This window comes from Physeter macrocephalus, chromosome 2, assembly GCF_002837175.3.
Source record: "Physeter macrocephalus isolate SW-GA chromosome 2, ASM283717v5, whole genome shotgun sequence".
Taxonomy (NCBI): domain Eukaryota; kingdom Metazoa; phylum Chordata; class Mammalia; order Artiodactyla; family Physeteridae; genus Physeter; species Physeter macrocephalus.
The window spans coordinates 117628667-117648373 of NC_041215.1; the positions used below are offsets into that span (position 1 = coordinate 117628667).

General features: G+C 37.7%; 1 protein-coding gene across 1 annotated transcript in view; it reads left to right on the forward strand.

Annotated features, from left to right (window-relative positions):
• ATIC (5-aminoimidazole-4-carboxamide ribonucleotide formyltransferase/IMP cyclohydrolase) overlaps positions 1-18900 on the forward strand; it is a 31233-nt gene extending 12333 nt beyond the window's left edge. Inside the window, exons 8-16 of the mRNA XM_007100871.4 lie at positions 3123-3248; positions 4104-4211; positions 5035-5120; positions 6130-6219; positions 8747-8875; positions 14110-14202; positions 15377-15559; positions 18198-18353; positions 18676-18900. Of these exons, the coding sequence (XP_007100933.2) occupies positions 3123-3248; positions 4104-4211; positions 5035-5120; positions 6130-6219; positions 8747-8875; positions 14110-14202; positions 15377-15559; positions 18198-18353; positions 18676-18795 (1091 nt within the window). The 3' untranslated portion in view covers positions 18796-18900. The remainder of the gene's footprint in view (positions 1-3122; positions 3249-4103; positions 4212-5034; positions 5121-6129; positions 6220-8746; positions 8876-14109; positions 14203-15376; positions 15560-18197; positions 18354-18675) is intronic.
• Positions 18901-19707: the final 807 nt, after the last annotated feature.

Here is a 19707-nt window from a genome sequence, read left to right on the forward strand (position 1 = left end):
CATTTCTAATTTTATTGATTTGAGTCCTCTCCCTCTTTTTCTTGATGAGTCTGGCTAATGGTTTATCAATTTTGTTTATTTCTCAAAGAACCAGCGTTTAGTTTTATTGATCTTTGCTCTTGTTTTCTTTGTTTCTATTTCATTTATTTCTTCTCTGATCTTCATGATTTCTTTCCTTCTACTAACTTTGGGTTTTATTTGTTCTTCTTTCTCTAATTCCTTTAGGTGTTAGGTTAGATTGTTTATTTGAGATTTTTCTGGTTTCTTGAAGTAGGTTTGTATTGGTATAAACTTCCCTCTTAGAACTGCTTTTGCTGCATCCCATAGGTTTTGGATTGTTGTGTTTTCCTTATAATTTGTCTCTACATATTTCTTTATTTCCTCTTTGATTTCTTCAGTGATCTCTTGGCTGTTTAGTAATGTTATTGTTTAGCCTCCACGTGTTTGTGTTTTTTACGATTTTTTCCCCCTGTAATTGATTTCTAATCTCATAGCGTTATGGTGAGAAAAGATTCTTGATATGATTTCAATTTTCTTAAATTTACTGAGGCTTGATTTGTGACCCAAGATGTGATCTATCCTGGAGAATGTTCCCTGTGCACTTGAGAAGAAAGTGTATTCTGTTGTTTTTGGATGGAATGTCCGGTAAACATCAATTAAGTCCATCTTGTTTAATGTTTCATTTAAAGCTTGTGTTTCCTTATTTATTTTCATTTTGGATGATCTGTCCGTTGGTGAAAGTGGGCGTTAAAGTCCCCTACTATTATTGTGTTACTGTCGAGTTCCCTTTTTATGGCTGTTAGCATTTACCTTATGTATTGAGGTGCTCCTATGTTGGATGCATAAATATTTACAATTGTTATATCTTCTTCTTGGATTGATCCCTTGATCATTATGTAGTGTCCTTCTTGTCTCTTGTAATAGTCTTTATTTTAAAGTCTATTTTGTCTGATATGAGAATTGCTACTCCAGCTTTCTTTTGATTTCCATTTGCATGGGATATCTTTTTCCATCCCCTCACTTTCAGTCTGTATGTGTTCCTAGGTCTGAAGTGGGTCTCTTGTAGACAGCATATATGTGGGTCTTGTTTTTGTATCCATTCAGCGAGCCTGTGTCTTTTGGTTGCGGCATTTAATGCATTCACGTTTAAGGTAATTATCAATATGTATGTTCCTATGACCTTTTTCTTAATTGTTTTCTTAATTGTTTCTTAATTGTTTTTGTAGGTCCTTTTCTTCTCTTGTGTTTCCTGCTTAGAGAAGTTCCTTTAGCACTTGTTGAAGAGCTGGTTTGGTGGTGCTGAATTCTCTTAGCTTTTGCTTGTCTGTAAAGCTTTTGATTTCTCTGTCGAATCTGAGTGAGATTCTTGCTGGGTAGAGTAATCTTGGTTCTAGGTTCTTCCCTTTTATCACTTTAAGTATATCATGCCACTGCTTTCTGGCTTGTAGAGTTTCTGCTGAGAAATCAGCTGTTAACCTTATGGGAATTCCCTTGTATGTTATTTGTCTTTTTTCCCTGTTGCTTTCAATAATAATTTTTCTTTGTCTAATTTTTATCAATTTGATTACTATGTGTCTCGGTGTGTTTCTCCTTGGGTTTATCCTGCCTGGGACTCTGCACTTCCTGGACTTGGGGGCTATTGCCTTTCCCATGTTAGGAAAGTTTTCGACTGTAATCTCTTCAGATATTCTCTCGGGTCCTTTCTCTCTCTCTTCTCCTTCTGGGACCCTTATAGTATGAATGTTGTTGCGTTTAATGTTGTCCCAGAGGTCTCTTAGGCTGTCTTCATTTCTTTTCATTCTTCTTTCTTTATTCTGCGATAGTGAATTCCACCATTCAGTCTTCCAGGTCAGTTATGCGTTTTTCTGCCTCAGTTATTCTGCTGTTGATTCCTTCTAGTGTTTTTCATTTCAGTTATTGTATTGTTCGTCTATGGTTGTTTGTTCTTTAATTCTCTAGGTCTTTGTTAAGCATTTCTTGCATCTTCTCAATCTTTGACTCTGTTCTTTTTCCAAGGTCCTGGATCATCTTCACGATCATTATTCTGAATTCTTTTTCTGGAAGGTTGCCTATCTCCGCTTCATTTAGTTGTTTTTCTGGGGTTTGATCTTGTTCCTTCATCTGGTACAAACTCCTCTGACTTTTCATTTTGTCTGTCTTTTTGTGAATGTGGTTTTTGTTCCACTGGCTGCAGAAGTGTAGTTTTTCTTGCTTCTGCTGTCTTCCCTCTTGGATGAGGCTATCTAAGAGGGTTGTCAATGACAGTAATTTGGGAGGGACTGTTTTATTCACTGATAATATCCCAAGTTCCTAGAACAGTGCTTAACATTGTAGTAGGCACTCAGTAGATGTTTGGCAAGGTTTTGCTTTTAAAAGTATCTGCTATCCAAAATAACACAAAGGAAGTGAAATTATAAAGTTGTTTTTAATTAGTGGCCCACTAGTTTTGTGTGTGCGCTGAACTTCTTATAAATGTTTATTCACAAGATTTTGGCTTTTAAAAATCCTGCCATTGTTAAGAAAATAGGCAGTGGAAAAGTTGTAGTCTCCTTTTTAACTGCATTTCAACTTTAGACTGAGTCTACTGAGTCTGGTATAAAAGAAGAGAAACCCAACACAGGTTTTTCCCTCCAGCTCTCCCACCCACTAAACTCTTGCTTTAGTTTGTAACATTATTTCTTAAACTGACAGGACTTACAATTTAAATTTTATACTATAAATTGTACGGTAAAGTTGCCACAGTTGTTTGATCTTATTTCTGTACTGAAGTGGATCCCTGATGATCACTAGTCTAGTCGTACTTTTTTCCTTTTCCTGAATTCTTTGTTGATTTATTTATGGATTTGCTGGCTTTGGTCCACCAGTGGTGTGTGCACACGTGTGTGTTCATGCACCTCTGTGGTGTGTGTGTGTTTGTTAAGATGGGCTCAGACTCGGGTGCTTTATTCAGTCTCACCAAGTTCTTGTATGTTCGTGTATATCTGTTTGCCTCTTCGTTATACTTTATTTGAAACATTTGTGCAATCTTTATATATGTGTTTTTAAAATTTTTCTAGGAAATGTACACATACCTGATCTTATTGACCTGGCTTGTTAATGTGTATTTATATTTTTATATGTAGTTTTGAATGGAGCCCCTGGATTTATAAACTTGTGTGATGCTTTGAATGCCTGGCAGCTGGTGAAGGAACTCAAAGAAGCTTTAGGCATTCCAGCTGCTGCCTCTTTCAAACATGTCAGCCCGGCAGGTAAAGCACTGCACTGTGGGATTCTCTGGAACTGTTCAAAATACACTTTTAAAAAAATTTTTGGAAGTTTGACATGACTCAAAAGCCAATATAGACATTCTGTGAAGTCCGAAACCACTTTTGTTAATAACAATATCAATGTAGTAACTGGATAAAATCTGATAACAATACCATGCGCACATATCTCTTACATATATATGATATGTACCACTATTATGAGATAGGAAGGTGAGATAATAGTTTTATTTGTAGTGGAAACATGTTTTAGAAAATAAAAGTGATGTTGCTTAATGCAGTATTACTAAACTAAACATTTTTCCACATGGTTGAAAATTTAACCGAATAGACATAAAGAAGTTGTTATTATGGCACTTTAACTTTTTACGGCCCTTGTATGAGAGACCTTTTTTCTTCTATGTTTAAGTCAGCTTTACAGCTTAGTTATTTGTATCACCTACTGACAATTCAACACATAATTAGTTCTCAGATAGTTTTTGGATATGAAAACAATGGGAGTGGCAGATAAATAAACGGTGTGTGATATCAAGCAGGACAGAGAGTCAGTAATGAATTAAAGTAGCTTCATATACACGCCTAGTGTTGGCAGACTCAAGACAGTGGCTCTGTTTTCAGAGGCTGGAGAAGAGATTTCCCCCGCCTCACCCTCCCCTGCAGTTACATTTTTGGCATTTAATTATCTGGCCAAACAGGTTTTTGTTTAATTTGGCCCAAGCACTAGAAATTATGCTATATAGACTAGATGTTTTAGACTAGATGTTTAGAAAAATGTCCTGATTTAGGAATTGATTAGTAGTAACTTGAGATTTTTGGTTTATTTATGGCTTTCTATACCAGGTGCTGCTGTTGGAATTCCACTCAGTGAAGATGAAGCCAAAGTCTGCATGGTCTATGATATGTACAAAACCCTCACACCCATATCCACTGCATATGCAAGAGCAAGAGGTCAGAAGAATAATAGCACTTTTTCTGTTCTTTTTTTTTTTGAGAGGAAAAGCAATATTTTATCTTAAAGTAGTAATATCCTTTGTTTCATTATAGGATTTCAAATTACCTTAATCTGTTTTTCATAAATACTTCAGAATGACTATATGAGAGCCTTGGAATAAATTTGTTTATAAAAGTATGTGTTAGTTTTAGTATTTAATGTAATAAAGGGCAGCACAATTGGAATTTGGTGTGTGAAGTTTCAGATTAGGCTATGTATTTGTATTGCTAAATTTAAGTTGTATGGTTATTTAAGTACACTGAATTTGGTTAAAGTTATATTTTATATAATTCACAAGTATCTAATGCATGAGCTTAATAACCTGTGAATATTATTGTAAAATTAATGGGAGACTATTGAGACACTTTCTCATGGTTTACTTTCTACAACAGGGGTTAGCAAAGTGTCTCTCATTGGCTAAATCCAGCCCACCACCTAGCTTTGTAAATGTAGTCTGGTTGGAATAGGGCCACATAGTATTGTCGGTGGCTGATTGCTAACCACAATCTTGGAGGTGGAACAGGGATCACGTGGCCGCAAAGCTTAAAAAATATTTACTGTCAGGCCCTTTACAGAAAAAGTTTGCTGAATGTTGCTCTAGGAGGTAAAATGAAAGAATATTTGTTATTGATTATTTCAGTTAAATGACTTATTAATCTGTTGTTTAAATCTTAGTCGTTATATTTTATATGATCGCATTGGGGTTTGTTGAACATTACCTTTTTCTGTATAAGGATGGATAATCTGTGATAAATACTACGTTTTAATTTTTATTTACAGGGGCTGATAGGATGTCCTCCTTTGGTGATTTTGTTGCATTATCTGATATTTGTGATGTCCCTACTGCCAAAATTATCTCTAGAGAGGTTAGTGGACATTCTGTATCTTGTCCCATGCATAACTAAGTAGAGCTTAATTTGTTTATAGTGTTTATTGAAACCATAACCTATAATATTTGTATTTGGCTATTGTGATCAAGTTTTATATATTTAATTCTTTAAAATTTTCTGGTAGTCATTGTCTTAATGCCAGAGTTATTGTTTCTGAAGAACAGAGGATGCTATCTAGGATGGTGATGTAATAATGAACCTGGCTATAAACTTTCATTAGGTCTGTAATGAAAGAGACTGTATAGTGAGGGGAATTATAAACTACTCTAAAAAACTAACCCCCATCAATAGAGTACCAAACAGGCATTCCGGAAAGGTGGGGGTGGGGCTGGGGAGATAGAGAAGAAGAATGAAGGAGCTCAGATGCCTCAGAGGGAAACAAACAGTTAGCAGTTAAGGCTAACAGGGCCTGTGACTTGACAATATTTAGTTGCTTTAGGGATCCTTACCATCACCCCTACCATCCCCAGCTGCCGTGGAGCTGGCATGCTGCATTATAGGTTACAGCACGAGGCTTTGGGGTGTGAGCTATGACTTTTGTATCTTTATAATGTGTTAAATCTGATTTCCTCTGACCTCTTTTCTTGCTGTTGAGGAGCCTGCCTTGCCTCGGGTCATTTAGCCAGGTTTTGGCAGAGCCAGAATTAGAAGAACATGCTCTTTCTAGTACAAAACCTCCCTGTGAACAGAAGAGTAAAAAATCATTTTTCTTCCTAAGATACATGTATTACAGCGAATCATTCATATATTCTTGGTTAAAATTGAAACAGAAAACCAAAAGGACAGCCAATGAGATAAGATCAGCTGTAGAAAGTTGTATTCTAGCATAGACTTACCTTTTCCAAGTATAGTATTAGTATTATCTGGTGGAGGCAGAAACCAGAAACTGCTACTGCATTATTTACAACAGATAATTATCTCTAGATTGTTTAAGAGGTGTTCTCTAATTTTTTAAAATAGAAGTTAATATTTAATACACATATAGGTATCTGATGGTATTATTGCCCCGGGATATGAAGACGAAGCTTTGAAATTACTTTCTAAAAAGAAAAATGGGAACTACTGTGTTCTTCAGGTTAGTGCAATTCATGTTTGAAACAGTAATTTGCTCTTCTATTTTGTCTCTTTTTCCCCATATTTAATCTTTCCTTTATACTGGCACCCTTCTAATTTATCCTTCTTTACTATGGTTTTTTTTATCCTTAACCCTGCAAATTTTTTCTTCCTATTAATTTTTTGGGTTTAAGATCAAGATAGCTTTCTCACCCTTACTTTTCGTTTCTTTAAAAATAATATATTTAATGTGGTTTCCTATTCAAAAGGTATTGAAGGTTATTTGATGAAGTCTCCTCATCCTTCCCTTCTGCCACTCTGTTACCTTTTTTAAAAGTAATAGTCTCAATTTCTTGCTCACCTTTCCTGAAATATGTAGTCTATACATATTCAGCGTATATTTGCATTTGCATTTCTTCTTTTTCTCCCCACTGACACAAATGCACACTGCTTCATCATCTTGGAAGTTTGTCCCATATCTGTGTATCTTATCTAGCCAGTCACCAGTCTTTAGCTATTACACACACCCTGCAGTGAATAAGCTAGAGGGAAAGTCCTGAGAATAAAATTAGGACTAGGTTGCAGACTGTCTGTATTGATGACTTTGATAGATGCTGCTCATTTTAAGGTTGTACAACCAATTTTATGTCTTAATGGGAATGTGTGAGGGTGCCTATTTCCTAACACCTTTGCTAGCATCAAGTTTTTAAACATTTTTATCTTAGCAGTTAGATAGATGAAAATGGCATCTCATTGCACTTTTAGTTTCTCACTGTGTGTGGGTGAACATCTTTTCACATTTAAGAGTGTTTTTACTTCCCTTTTATGAACTGTCTGCCCATGTTCTTTGCCTGTCTTTCTAATAGATTGTTGAGTTTTTTTCCTTACTGATTTCTACAAGCTCTTATACATTAGGGAAATTAGCCATAGTCTGATCATAAATGGATAAAGCAAAAAGTTATTTGAATTGAAAGTTAAAATTCATAATACTGTTTTTCAGAAGGTATTAATGTAAAAAAAATTTGTGGAATACAAATTCCATATATTGAAAGTTACTATTCTTCAGTTTAAGAAGCCAATAATTGCATGGTTCACCATAGACTCCATGTCAGCTTTTCAAGGAAAGAAAACAAAAATACCACATTAAATGTAATACTTTTTTAAAAGACACTTAATCATTCAGTTAGCTGCCACTGTATTTTCACTCTTAACTGTTTTTTGTTGTTGTTGTCATTAAGAGTAGTAAGTACTTCTGGCTATTAGCAGTTACTTGTAGCATCATGGAGAATGTTTTCCAAATCCTGAGCCTGACCCTGATCATGACCTCTTTAGCACCAGACAGTATCATGTTTCAGGGTGTCAAAAGAACACACCAATATTTTGTTTATTTGAGAGGTTTTTTTATGACATCAGTTAATAGGCGGGCACATCTCAGTTTTAGAAATTTTATAATGCAAAGGGAAAAGGACCATTTTAGAATTCAGGAAAATGCAGATTAAGCAGAATTAATATGAGGGCTTGCTTATAAGTTATAGATGTCAGTGCTTTCTAAGTCAAAGATCATCCAAAGGTTAAATGAAGAAATACTGTCAAATTTGGAAAAATGTCTAGGGAGAGAGTGGTCTTATGCAGATTATTCCCATGTCTTATTATCATTTCAGTTAAAAATTTAGGAGAGGAAGAAAGCAATGAATGATGTATTCCTTTTCAAATAACAAAGACACAGACTACAAATGCTGTTCTCTCTCTTTTACCTTTTTTTTTTTTTTTTTTTTTTTTTTTAGTTTTGGCTGTGTTGGGTCTTCCTTGCTGCACGCGTGCTTTCTCTAGTTGCGGCGAGCGGGGGCTACTCTTTGTTGCCGTGCGTGGGCTTCTCATTGCGTTGGCTTTTCTTGTTGCGGAGCGTGGGCTCTAGGCACGTGGGCTTCCATAGTTGTGGCTCACGGGCTCTAGAGCGCAGGCTCAGTAGTTGTGGCACACGGGCTTCGTTGCTCCGCGGCATGTGGGAACTTCCCAGACCAGGGCTTGAACCCTTGTCCTCTGCATTGGCAGGCGGATTCTTAACCACTGTGCCACCACGGAAGCCCACTCTTTTAACTTTTTAATCTAAGTCTTAATTAAGTATTTGTAATAGATTTTTAGAAAAAAATTAGAGGTTAGTTTTTGTGCCACTGCCTGTTTGTTAGCATATCTGTTTTAGTTTTTTTTTATATAAAAAGCATATGTACATTGCTTTCAGTTACTGAAACCAGAAATGCTCTGTTGGAATCATTGGTTCTAATGTTTGGTATAAGTTACAAAACCCTATAAGATTATAAAACCTATAAAAAATTTTGGAGCAAAATATTGGTGCCTGGCCATTCTATTACACCCATCCTGAAATGATCTTATACCTGCTTAAGTTAGAAAAAATGCATATAGCCTTGCTTATAATGAAATATCTTGAACATAAATTAAGTGAAAAATTTTGAGGGATGTATAAGTGAAAAATTTTGAGGGTTGTAGACATATTTTTTACTCTTTTAACTCTTTAAATTTGTTTTATTTAGATGGACCAGTCTTACCGTCCAGATGAAAACGAAGTTCGAACTCTCTTTGGTCTTCGTTTAAGCCAGAAGAGAAATAATAGTGTCGTCAACAGTTCATTATTTAGCAACATTGTTACCAAGAATAAAGATGTAAGTCTGAAAATATCTGAACTGAACACTAGTGATTCAGTAGATCTGTTTTTAATATTTATATGCTTGTGCATTTATTAAGGCCCGTATTTAAAACTGGCCAGTATGCAAAGAGCTAGCTCATCTCTGAGTTGTCAAGTAAGTTTGAGAACTTAAATAATGAACAGAAGACCATATTAGAAACTTCTGTGCATATGTATATATGTAGTTATTTACCTTCAATTCTACATATATGGGATCATGTCTTTTATAAATCTGTTCTGTAACTTGCCTTTTGTTCTATGCACTGAGCTACAAATGTGTTTCTATATCAAGAAACATAGATCCACATCTTCATCTGAAAGGCCATGTGGCAATCCATGTACTATGACGGATATTTAAGTTGTTTCCATTTTCAGTAATGTGATTGATGTTTTCACGTAGTCACGATTTTGCTCTTGTCCTGTTGTCATCTTTTAGAAGGACATATTCCTAGGATAAAAATGGTTTTCTTTGTGTATTTACATGTATTATATCAATTAATATGCACAGCTCCCTCTGGGCAGGGTGTGACTACTGTCAACTCTATTGTAAAGGTCACAAAATTGTGACAGAGAGGACAGTTAAGACATTTGCCCAAGGTTATACTATAAGGAAATGGATGAGCTAGTAGTACTTGTTTTTCTGAAATCCCTTAATTGGGCCTTCAGTTTTAAAGGATATTTTTGCTGGGTCTGATGTTGGCTGTACTTTCTTTTCAGTACTTCAGATGTGTAACTGACTTCATTGTTTTCTGGTCTTATCTGTTGGTATGCCTGGTGTTTTTGATTGCATGCTGGGCATTGGATATTGATGAAATAAAAATTCATATTTTAAGGCAAGGCAAGAAAAATTTAAATATGAAACTTTTTCTCTGCCCTTTGGCCTCCTCCTTCCCCTCTAGTGTGCATAGTGCATCTGCATTATGCGTTAACCAGGCTTCCCCAGTGGCAGAAATACCTGCTCAACCATAAAGCTCAATTTTTCTTCTTCTGCTGCCAGCCACGTAACTCCTTAGAAGATAACATTCCTTTCTCAATCCTTTGATGGGTCACGATGACCCACCACTCTGCCTTGTGCATGCAGACATCTTTGATGAACTTTATGTACAGTGCCAATGTATCACTTCCCTTAAAGATAGTGATTGGTACAGAGCAGACTGGTCAGACATTGTGGGGAGATTCTGGGCTGCACCTAATGGAATTCTTAGCTTAAATACTTACTTATGACCTTATTAATATTACTAGCTATTGTATTTCTATTCTGCCTATTTTACAAGATTATTGTTTCTTCCAAATATGTGACTGAGCGTTTGATAAAAATAATGATAACTCGGGGAGTTGAAATGATTGGCCAAATACATCTTTCTATAAGATCAGTGCTTATAATAGTGTAACTATAGATATGGAAAGAAGCAACAAGAGGGAACCATTTCCTGGACCATAATAGACTAGTAAGTCAGGTGGGCCAGAGGCTTTTGGTTACTGCCAAGAGGGCCTAGTCCAGTAATAGCACATCGAGTGGCTTATCAACGAAATCCTTATGAGAATTCCTAGCACCATGGGACAAATTAGTCACAAAATGCCTCCCAAACTTTGATTGAAATTAAGACCAAAAGGGAGGGGATCGTAAAATAAAGAATGTCGCCCACCATCCAGTTTTGCAAGAATCAAGTCTTTAGCCACTGCAGTCACTGAAAGGAATTCAGGATGAGGTACTTTGTGCTCTGGGAAAACTGACAAAACTGGCCCTCAGATAGTTATATATTCTCAGGAGATTTTGTGAACCCAGTTTCTTGTATCTTCCCATACTTAGAAAAGCACTTAAAAGAATTAGGATGTCTGTTCCTCGAGAATAGCAGTAACCTTCTGCCAAGAAGTGTGCCTGATTGCACGTGCCCCTTCATCGAAATCACGTATATACTGGCCTCCCCCCTTACCTATTTGGAACAGTTCTCAGAGCTCTCTGAGAGACTGTCTCCTGGGTTCCTCAGGTTGTCTCAAATAAAATTTTCCGTATCTTTTGTAGGTTGACTATTTGATCAGTTTTTTGGTCCGCAGTATGAAAGAACCATATAGATATTTTGAGGGTCTGGATGGTGTTTTTTTCCCTTCGTAGAGTTGACTTATGTGGGGCTTAGCTCATTTACCTCTTAGTTACTGCCTTGCAACTTGGAAAATGCCTTGAGGGGAAAAGCGTAGTCACATTCATTTCTTCCTGCTTCCTTTATCTCTGGGGTCTTTGCCTCTTGCCCCTCAGTACTTGATATTTTATGAGCTCTGTATTCAGTTTTTCTATTTGTTCTTAGAAAAGGATTAGTCTCTTAAGAAGTCATTTTGTAACAAGTGGACGAGTTGGCTATTGTTTCCCAGTCTGAATCCTGAGACTTTAAGTAGAATGTTGAAAATAGGCTTTAAAATCTTTATCAGGATAGTTTTGTTAATAAACATAGAGTGATTAAGACATGATCTTTGTTGGTTTACTGGTTATTCTTTCATTTTTATCTTTGAAACTTAATGGTGCCCTGAAGTGAAGGAACATGTAGGAATCATATATAGAAAGATCTTTCAGTCCTTTGGAATCCACTCCTTTGGTCAAGGCCCTGAGGTACCGGGGTAGCAATGTTTTTAAGCAGCTCACAGTAAAATGAGGCTTCCTTTGGTGTTTTTTTTTTTTAACTTTATTCATCTGGCTGGTTAATGTATTTTTTAAAATACCAAAAGGGTATTGAGCTAGATTCCATGGTACCCATGCTGACAACTGTGTCTACCTATTGAGACTCTTACTTTTGTAAGTTTTCCTTGTAGTTTTATAGGTATTGGACTGATTAATTTAGTAGCACTTGATAGGTTTTGTGCCTCTGGCTATGCTAGCTTGGATATTTTTACAAGGGTTTGATTTTAATCTTTTATCTACATTCTTTTGTACTTGTTCATATGTATTTTTAATGGAAATTTGGAAACCTAACTAAGGATGAGAATGATAGTATTATCCTCCTTTATATTCCCCTCCCTTCTTTTAAAACAGGTTTTTATTAATATTCCAGCCTCAAAATCATCAGATTATACTATTAGGTCTAGAATGGTTTCAGTCCTGAGAAAGCCGGAGAAGTGTAATGAGTGTGTGTTAAGTATTAACGAACATGCTTGAATTTTTCTCTTCTCCCATTTTTCTTGAATAGTGCTTCAATTTGTTTTAACTATATGTGCCATGTTTATTACACTGGACTCTCTCACTCCCACCCCTTGACATGTCTCATAGTCCTTGATCCTAACTCGGGATACTAGGGTTATATTTGAAGGTAGGCAGCTAGGAAGGCTGGCTTTTGTTATTAATCTTTCTTAGAACCAAAGGAATAAAATGTATACAGATAGAAAAGGATATACTATCAATACATCAGTAGTACCTTAGTATAATAAATTCTTAAAAAATTCTAACAGTGGTTTTTAAGCTTTTAATTTTGAGTTTAAAAAGTAAAAATTATAGATACACGTGCAGTTTTAAGAGTTCCCATATATCTTTTACTCCATTTCCCCTAATGGACAGTGTCTTGCAAAACTATGAATACAGCATCACAACCTTGATAATTGACACTGATGCAGTCAAGACACAGAACATGCCCCTCACTACAAGGAGGCTTCTGTTGCCTTTTTTTTTTTTTTTTTTTTTTTTTTTTTTGCGGTACACGGGCCTCTCACTGCTGTGGCCTCTCCCGTTGCAGAGCACAGGCTCCGGATGCACAGGCCCAGCGGCCATGGCTCACGGGCCCAGCGGCTCCGCGGCATGTGGGATCCTCCCGGACCGGGGCACGAACCCGTGTCCCCTGCATCGGCAGGCGGATTCTCAACCACTGCGCCACCAGGGAAGCCCTTCTGTTGCCTTTTATAGCCACACTCACTTCTCTCCTACCTCTGCCTCCTCTGTAACCTCGGGCAACTACTAATCTGTTCCCCTTTCTGTAACTTTCATTCATTGTACATTCATGAACAGGTTTTTGTATGAACATAGTTTTCATTTCTCTGTTCTAAAGGCCCAGGAGTGTATTTGCTGGCTGGCATTATAGTTGCATATTTAGTATAAGAAACTGCCAAACTGTTTTCCAAAGAGGCTGTATCATTTTATATTTTACACCAGCAACGTATGCATGATCCCAGTTTCTCTGCATCATTACCAGGTTTCAGTGTTGTCGCTTTTCTTATTAGATAGGTGTGTAGCAATATCTCATGATTTTAATTTGCCTTCCCTAATGCCTAGTGATGGACATTTTTTCATGTGTTTATCTGCCATCTGTATATCCTTTTTCTTGAAATGTCTCTTCATGTCTTTCGCCTATTTTCTAATTATATTTTTATTCTTGTAGCTGAATTTTGAGAGGTCTTTATATATTGTGAATACTAGTTCTTTGTTGGATATGTGGTTTGCAAAATATTTTCTCATGGTCTGTAACTTGTCTTTTTATCCTCTTAATACAGGATCTTTTCTAAGAGCAGAAGCTTTAGTTTTGATGAAGTCTGACTTAACAGTTTTTCAGTTAGATAATTTATCAATTAGCTGTGCTTATATCTTTTGTCCACTTAGCATACCAACATAGATCATTATTCTTCTTTTCAATTTGTATTTGCTCTTTATAGTAAAGATAGTGAGTGACATTTTTAGTTATAGTAGTTGTTTCACTCTGTTTGAACCATGCTTAATACATTTTTGAATACTTTCTACGTAGAATATTCTAGGCAAACCAAAAAATGATCCTAATTTGGTTTTTCCTGAGCAGTCTTGGCTGTACGTGCATCACAGTTATTTGTAGTGTCTGTGAAAATTACTCTCAGTGTTTTTTTGAACATAAATTTTATCACATCTCCAGTTATTCGGTGCTACTGTGATAGAAAAAATACTGTTTGTCAGTTTTGGAGTGGTTATGGTATTTCATATCTAGTGTGATACGTAAAGAGGCTTAAGCCAAAGTTTGTTGCAAAATGGCATCAATTTGAGTTTGTGATGCATTAGGCGTCGCACAGAGTTCCAGGACAAATATGTTAAATATGATTCTTTCAGTAAAACATGATAGTGTCTCCTATGAACAGTTAATTTCACACCCACATTTGAGGGATAGAACTATATTATAGGTCTGTTATAGGAGACACATAATATGCTAAAAGTTAAATGAAGGTTTTTTTTAAAAAAAAAAAAAGCCCCATTTACCATTCTGTGTTTTTTAGTTGCCGGAATCTGCGCTCAGAGACCTCACTGTGGCCACCATTGCTGTCAAGTATACTCAGTCTAACTCCGTGTGCTATGCCAGGCATGGGCAGGTAACCAAGCTGTCAGACTTACCTTGGGAGGACTGTTGTTTTACAAGATGATGTTCAAAAATCCATCTGTCTTGGGAACTAGACTGCTTGAAAAGGAAAATTTGCCAAGTTTTTCTCTTCTCGGTTTGTCAGTATTTACTCAGTAATGATTACAAAGTATCTTTGGAACTAAGTATTAAAATTGTTCTTATTGCTTCTTGCCTGGAACGAGTTGGCACGTTTTGGGTTAGGGGACAATGGCTGCTAGGAAACTAGTTTTTTTGCTCCCCTCGTCCCTGTCAGTAGCATTTCCAGTGAAGAGGGAGTAGAACATACTGCTACCCCCTAGCCCATCGTTTTGCAGCATAAAGGGTATTTTTATTTATACTTCTAACATCATTTTACCAAGAATCTGTAGACTAAGAGTTAACATGATGAGAAGTCTGGTTTACTGAGGCATAATTTATATACAGTAAAATTCACCCTTTTTAAGTGTAGAGTTTGACCAGTTTGCACAGATTATATAGTTGTTTGACCGTGACCACTACCACAGTCAAAATATTGAACATCTTTTACTATCTGATGTTAAGCTAGGTATTTAACTTTTCCTAGTTAAAAGCCATAGGATGCAGGACTGAGCTGGCTCATCACTGGGCCTCTCCTAGCTCTAGGATAAACCTGGTTTTGCTGTGGCTTTAACACTGTTTCTTCTCATAGTGTCTTGAGCTCCTCTCTAGCCATTTGTTAAATGATTTGGCCCATAAGTGGGAGGGGAGGATGGATGTTAATTGACATGTGACCTGCAAGACCCTTTCAAATTCGGAATTTAGGTGATTGCCTACTGTTGCAAGATTGCTAATCTGTAATACCAAAAACCTGGGAGACTGTGGCTACTTGTCTAATAAGTTCCAGCAAGACCACACTTCACTACTGATGTCCAGGAGCTCTAGAAACTTCCAGATATTAATTAATAGCCATACCTCAAATTTCACTGAAGAGGTAAAACATATAAATAATAGTTAAAACATGTTACACTTAACCTTTTTAATGACTTTAAAATTATTTGTATTTCTCTTATTTCAGCCTGATTTTCTTTTCCCCCCACAAAATTGATGGATTTGGGGGAATATGCACAAAAGATCCATTGAGAAGCGTGTTGTTATGCATTTTAACGTCCATGTTCTTCATTCTTCAGGTTATTGGCATTGGAGCTGGACAGCAGTCTCGGATACACTGCACACGCCTTGCAGGGGATAAGGCAAACTATTGGTGGCTTAGACATCACCCACAAGTGCTTTCTATGAAGTTTAAAACTGGAGTGAAGAGAGCAGAAATCTCCAACGCCATCGATCAATATGTTACTGGAACCATCGGAGAGGTAAAAGGGCTGCCGTTGAGTGTGGGTGGAGTGTATTAGTATGTTTACCCTTTTCTGTGTAACAGACTATCTTCATCACTACAAAGAGAAAAGATATTTTTCTTGAAGTTCTGTATTATCTAAATTTACTAATCTAAACTTCCTCTGTCTCATTTACCTTTCTTTGGCGTTCTTTATCCCTTTCTGACACTACAGATCATCTGTCTTTTTAGATTATAACCACTGGTTTAGTTTTTTATGTTTGTACCTCCCCTGTTGATTATAAGCTTTTTTTTCTCCTATATATTTATTCGTTTTTGGCTGCGTTGGGTCTTCATTGCTGCGCGTGGGCTTTTTCTAGTTGTGGCAGGCAGGGCCTGCTCTTCATTGAGGTGCGCAGGCTTCTCATTGCAGTGGCTTCTCTTGTTGCAGTGTGTGGGCTCTAGGTGCACAGGCTTCAGTAGTTGTAGCACACAGGCTCGCTAGTTGTGGTGCACGGGCTTAGTTGCTCCGCGGCATGTGGGATCTTCCTGGACCAGGGCTCGAACCCATGTCCCCTGCATTGGCAGGTGGATTCTTAACCACTGCACCACCAGGGAAGTTCCTATAAGCTTTTTTTTTTTTTTTTTTTTTTTAAGATTTATTTGTTTGTTTATTTATTTATTTGGCTGTGTCAGGTCTTAGTTGCAGCATGCAGGCGTCTCTCTAGCTGTGGCGTGTGGACTCTCTAGTTGCGGCACGTGGGCTCTAGAGTGCGCAGGCTCAGTACTTGTGGCATGCGAGCTTAGTTGCCTGTGGCATGTGGGTTCTTAGTTCCCTGACCAGGGATCGAAGCCACGTCCCCTGCCTTGGAAGGCGGATTCTTAACCACTGGACCATGAGGGAAGTCCCTGATTATAAGTTTTGATGGCAGGGGCTGTTTTTCACCCGTCTTGGGTGTCTGTCACAGTGCCAGTCATGATGCTTACTACGTGATAGGTGTGTATTTAACATTGCATACAAATTACTTGATAGCAGGTAACAAATGTCCCTCTACAATTTCTACAAGCTCCATTAACAACGCAGTGTACTTGTGTTATATTTCTTTAATGTTTTCTACTTTGAAGCAGGTATATGGGAGCATTAAAATTGCAAGTGTTAGGTAGCCTGCTAAAATAATAGGATTTAGCCCAGTTTCTGGAAATAGAAATGCTTAACAGGTATTGGATGCAAAACACAAAGAGAAGCTTGGTAATCAAAAATTCAGTGGTCTTCTGAGAAGCCGAGTCAACTCCACTGGGTTGTCCATTCAGGGACAGGAATCCATGACATGATCAACACGTGTCATTGGAGAGTGTGCTTTGTAACCAGGAAACGCTTCAAACAGCTTTTTTTTTTTTTTTTTAACATCTTTATTGGAGTATAACTGTTTTACAATAGTGTGTTAGTTTCTCCTTTACAACAAAGTGAATCAGTTATACATATACATATGTTCCCATATCCCTTCCCTCTTGCGTCTCCCTCCCTCCCACCCTCCCTATCCCACCCCTCTCAGTTTCTGGAAATAGAAATGCTTAACAGGTACTGGATGCAAAACACAAAGAGAAGCTTGGTAATCAAAAACTCAGTGGTCTTCTGAGAAGCCGAGTCAACTCCACTGGGTTGTCCATTCAGGGACAGGAATCCATGACATGATCAACACGTGTCATTGGAGAGTGTGCTTTGTAACCAGGAAACGCTTCAAACAGCTTTTTTTTTTTTTTTTTAACATCTTTATTGGAGTATAACTATTTTACAATAGTGTGTTAGTTTCTCCTTTACAACAAAGTGAATCAGTTATACATAAACATATGTTCCCATATCTCTTCCCTCTTGTGTCTCCCTCCCTCCCACCCTCCCTATCCCACACCTCTCATGGTCACAAAGCACAGAGGTGATCTCCCTGTGCTATGCGGCAGCTTCCCACTAGCTATCTAATTTACATTACATTCCCACCAGCAGTGCAAGAGGGTTCCCTTTTCTCCACACCCTCTCCAGCATTTATTGTTTCTAGAGTTTTTGATGATGGCCAATCTGACTGGTGTGAGATGATATCTCATTGTCGTCAAACAGCTTTTTTAAAAAATTACTTTAATATTTACTTTTTCTGCTTATTACACAGCAAATTGTGCTGTAAGTCCTGGAAGAGAACTTACACATGTGAATAAGAATAAAAGTATATTGTTTAAGCCTTTTGGCTTAAACCCCAAATAGAAGTACTTTTATAAAATGAATACTCTTGAGCCATGTTCTGGTTGGTCTATTAGACTGACTCTGTACTTAAGACTAATTATTGTAGAAATGTACTTCTAGAAATTATGTGTCCTTGCTTGCTTTGATACAGGGATATAAAGCAGTATATTTAACTTAGAGATTAAAGAACAAAATATATTTGGAATAAACTGGCTTATAAATGGTACAGTCTTTATCTGGTACACTTAAGATTAATTTTCTTCCTTAATGAAATGTTATACAGCATCAAAAAAAGGTTCTAGAAATATGGACGTGGATATAAATGAGTCATTATTTATAATTAAGTCCTAGGAAAAATGCCGAAGTGATTTTCTGGCATTCTGATTTGTATCAGATAGTACTGAAGATGGTGTAAAAACCTGTCTTTCTGCTCTGCCGCCACTCATAGGGTGAAGATTTGATCAAGTGGAAGGCACTGTTTGAGCAGGTCCCCGAGTTATTAACTGAGGCAGAGAAGAAGGAATGGGTTGACAAACTTAGTGAAGTTTCCATCAGCTCTGATGCCTTCTTTCCTTTCCGGGATAATGTAGACAGAGCTAAAAGGGTAAGTATGAAATTGGTGTGGGTATGGATTTGGTCATTATGCAGCAACCATTTCAGAGATGCTGCTTCTGATTTTTCAGTTCTATGAGTCATATTATATATCCAGGCTATGATGATGTGATATATCAGTAACATCTAGAGTATTATTTTGACTTCTTCTGTTGTATGCACAACCCAAATCCCGTCATTTTGCCTCTTGACCGAATCAGTCTGCAATGTGAATCGTTGTTAGCTTGCACTTGTTACTGGGTGTGAGGGGTTGATTCTGGACGTGTTTTGGCATGAGGCTGTGTTTTGAGAGTCCGTCTCTGTCTCCCCCTCAGAGTGGCGTGGCCTACATCGCTGCCCCTGCCGGTTCCACTGCTGACAAAGTTGTGATCGAGGCTTGTGATGAGCTGGGAATAATCCTGGCTCACACGAATCTCCGGCTCTTCCATCACTGACTTCTTCACACATTACTTTATACCCTGCCTATGTGTAGGTGAAAAATCACATATGGAATTTTGAAAATAACCTTTTTAAAAAAATAAAGCGTTAAATTTTAATACTCTTGGAGCCATGGTGTCTGGTAGTTGTATTTAATTTGTCTTAGTTATAGGCTCTTTAGTTTGACAGACATTACACATGGTTATTTGTAAGAAATACAGGAGCATCCCTGCCTCCTGGGGCTCAGCTCATCCCAAAATGTTACCTGTGTGAACATCTGAAAATCATTAGGTAAGCCAAAGAAACTGAGCAGCCACCATAGCAGGTGGCACAGGCATCTTAAAGTCCCACTAGTTTACTCATAGGGGATTCTGCTCATGAGTTTCCTCTAATCATAGTTCTAAAGAGTGTGGTTGACTACCTTCTAAACAAACAGCAGATTGTGGACTAGAAACTTAGGGGGGATTAAATCTTCTGTTGGCCCGACATTAGGATACTGCCAGTACTTCCTTATTCCTATGTTAAGTGAAATGTTTCCCATAATTTAAAGCAGTCCTTGATGGCCCCTCTGGAGCTACCTAAAAAATGTATTCAATGTTTGGTGCCCAGAAATGGACCCGGTATTCTCCCAGGTTTACTACCGGAAGTAGGGTGCAGTGGATGGCAGTGCCTTCCTGCATCAGGACATAATTGTGCGTGTATGTGCCCTGCCCATGTGGTCCTGACTGTTCAGGTATTACACCGAAGGCCAACGGAAACCTTTTGTCATCTTTCACCTTAAAAGTTGTGTCCTGGGCTTCCCTGGTGGCGCAGTGGTTGAGATTCCGCCTGCCGATGCAGGGGACGCGGGTTCGTGCCCCGGTCTGGGGGGATCCCGCGTGCCGCAGAGCGGCTGGGCCCGTGAGCCATGGCCGCTGAGCCTGCGCGTC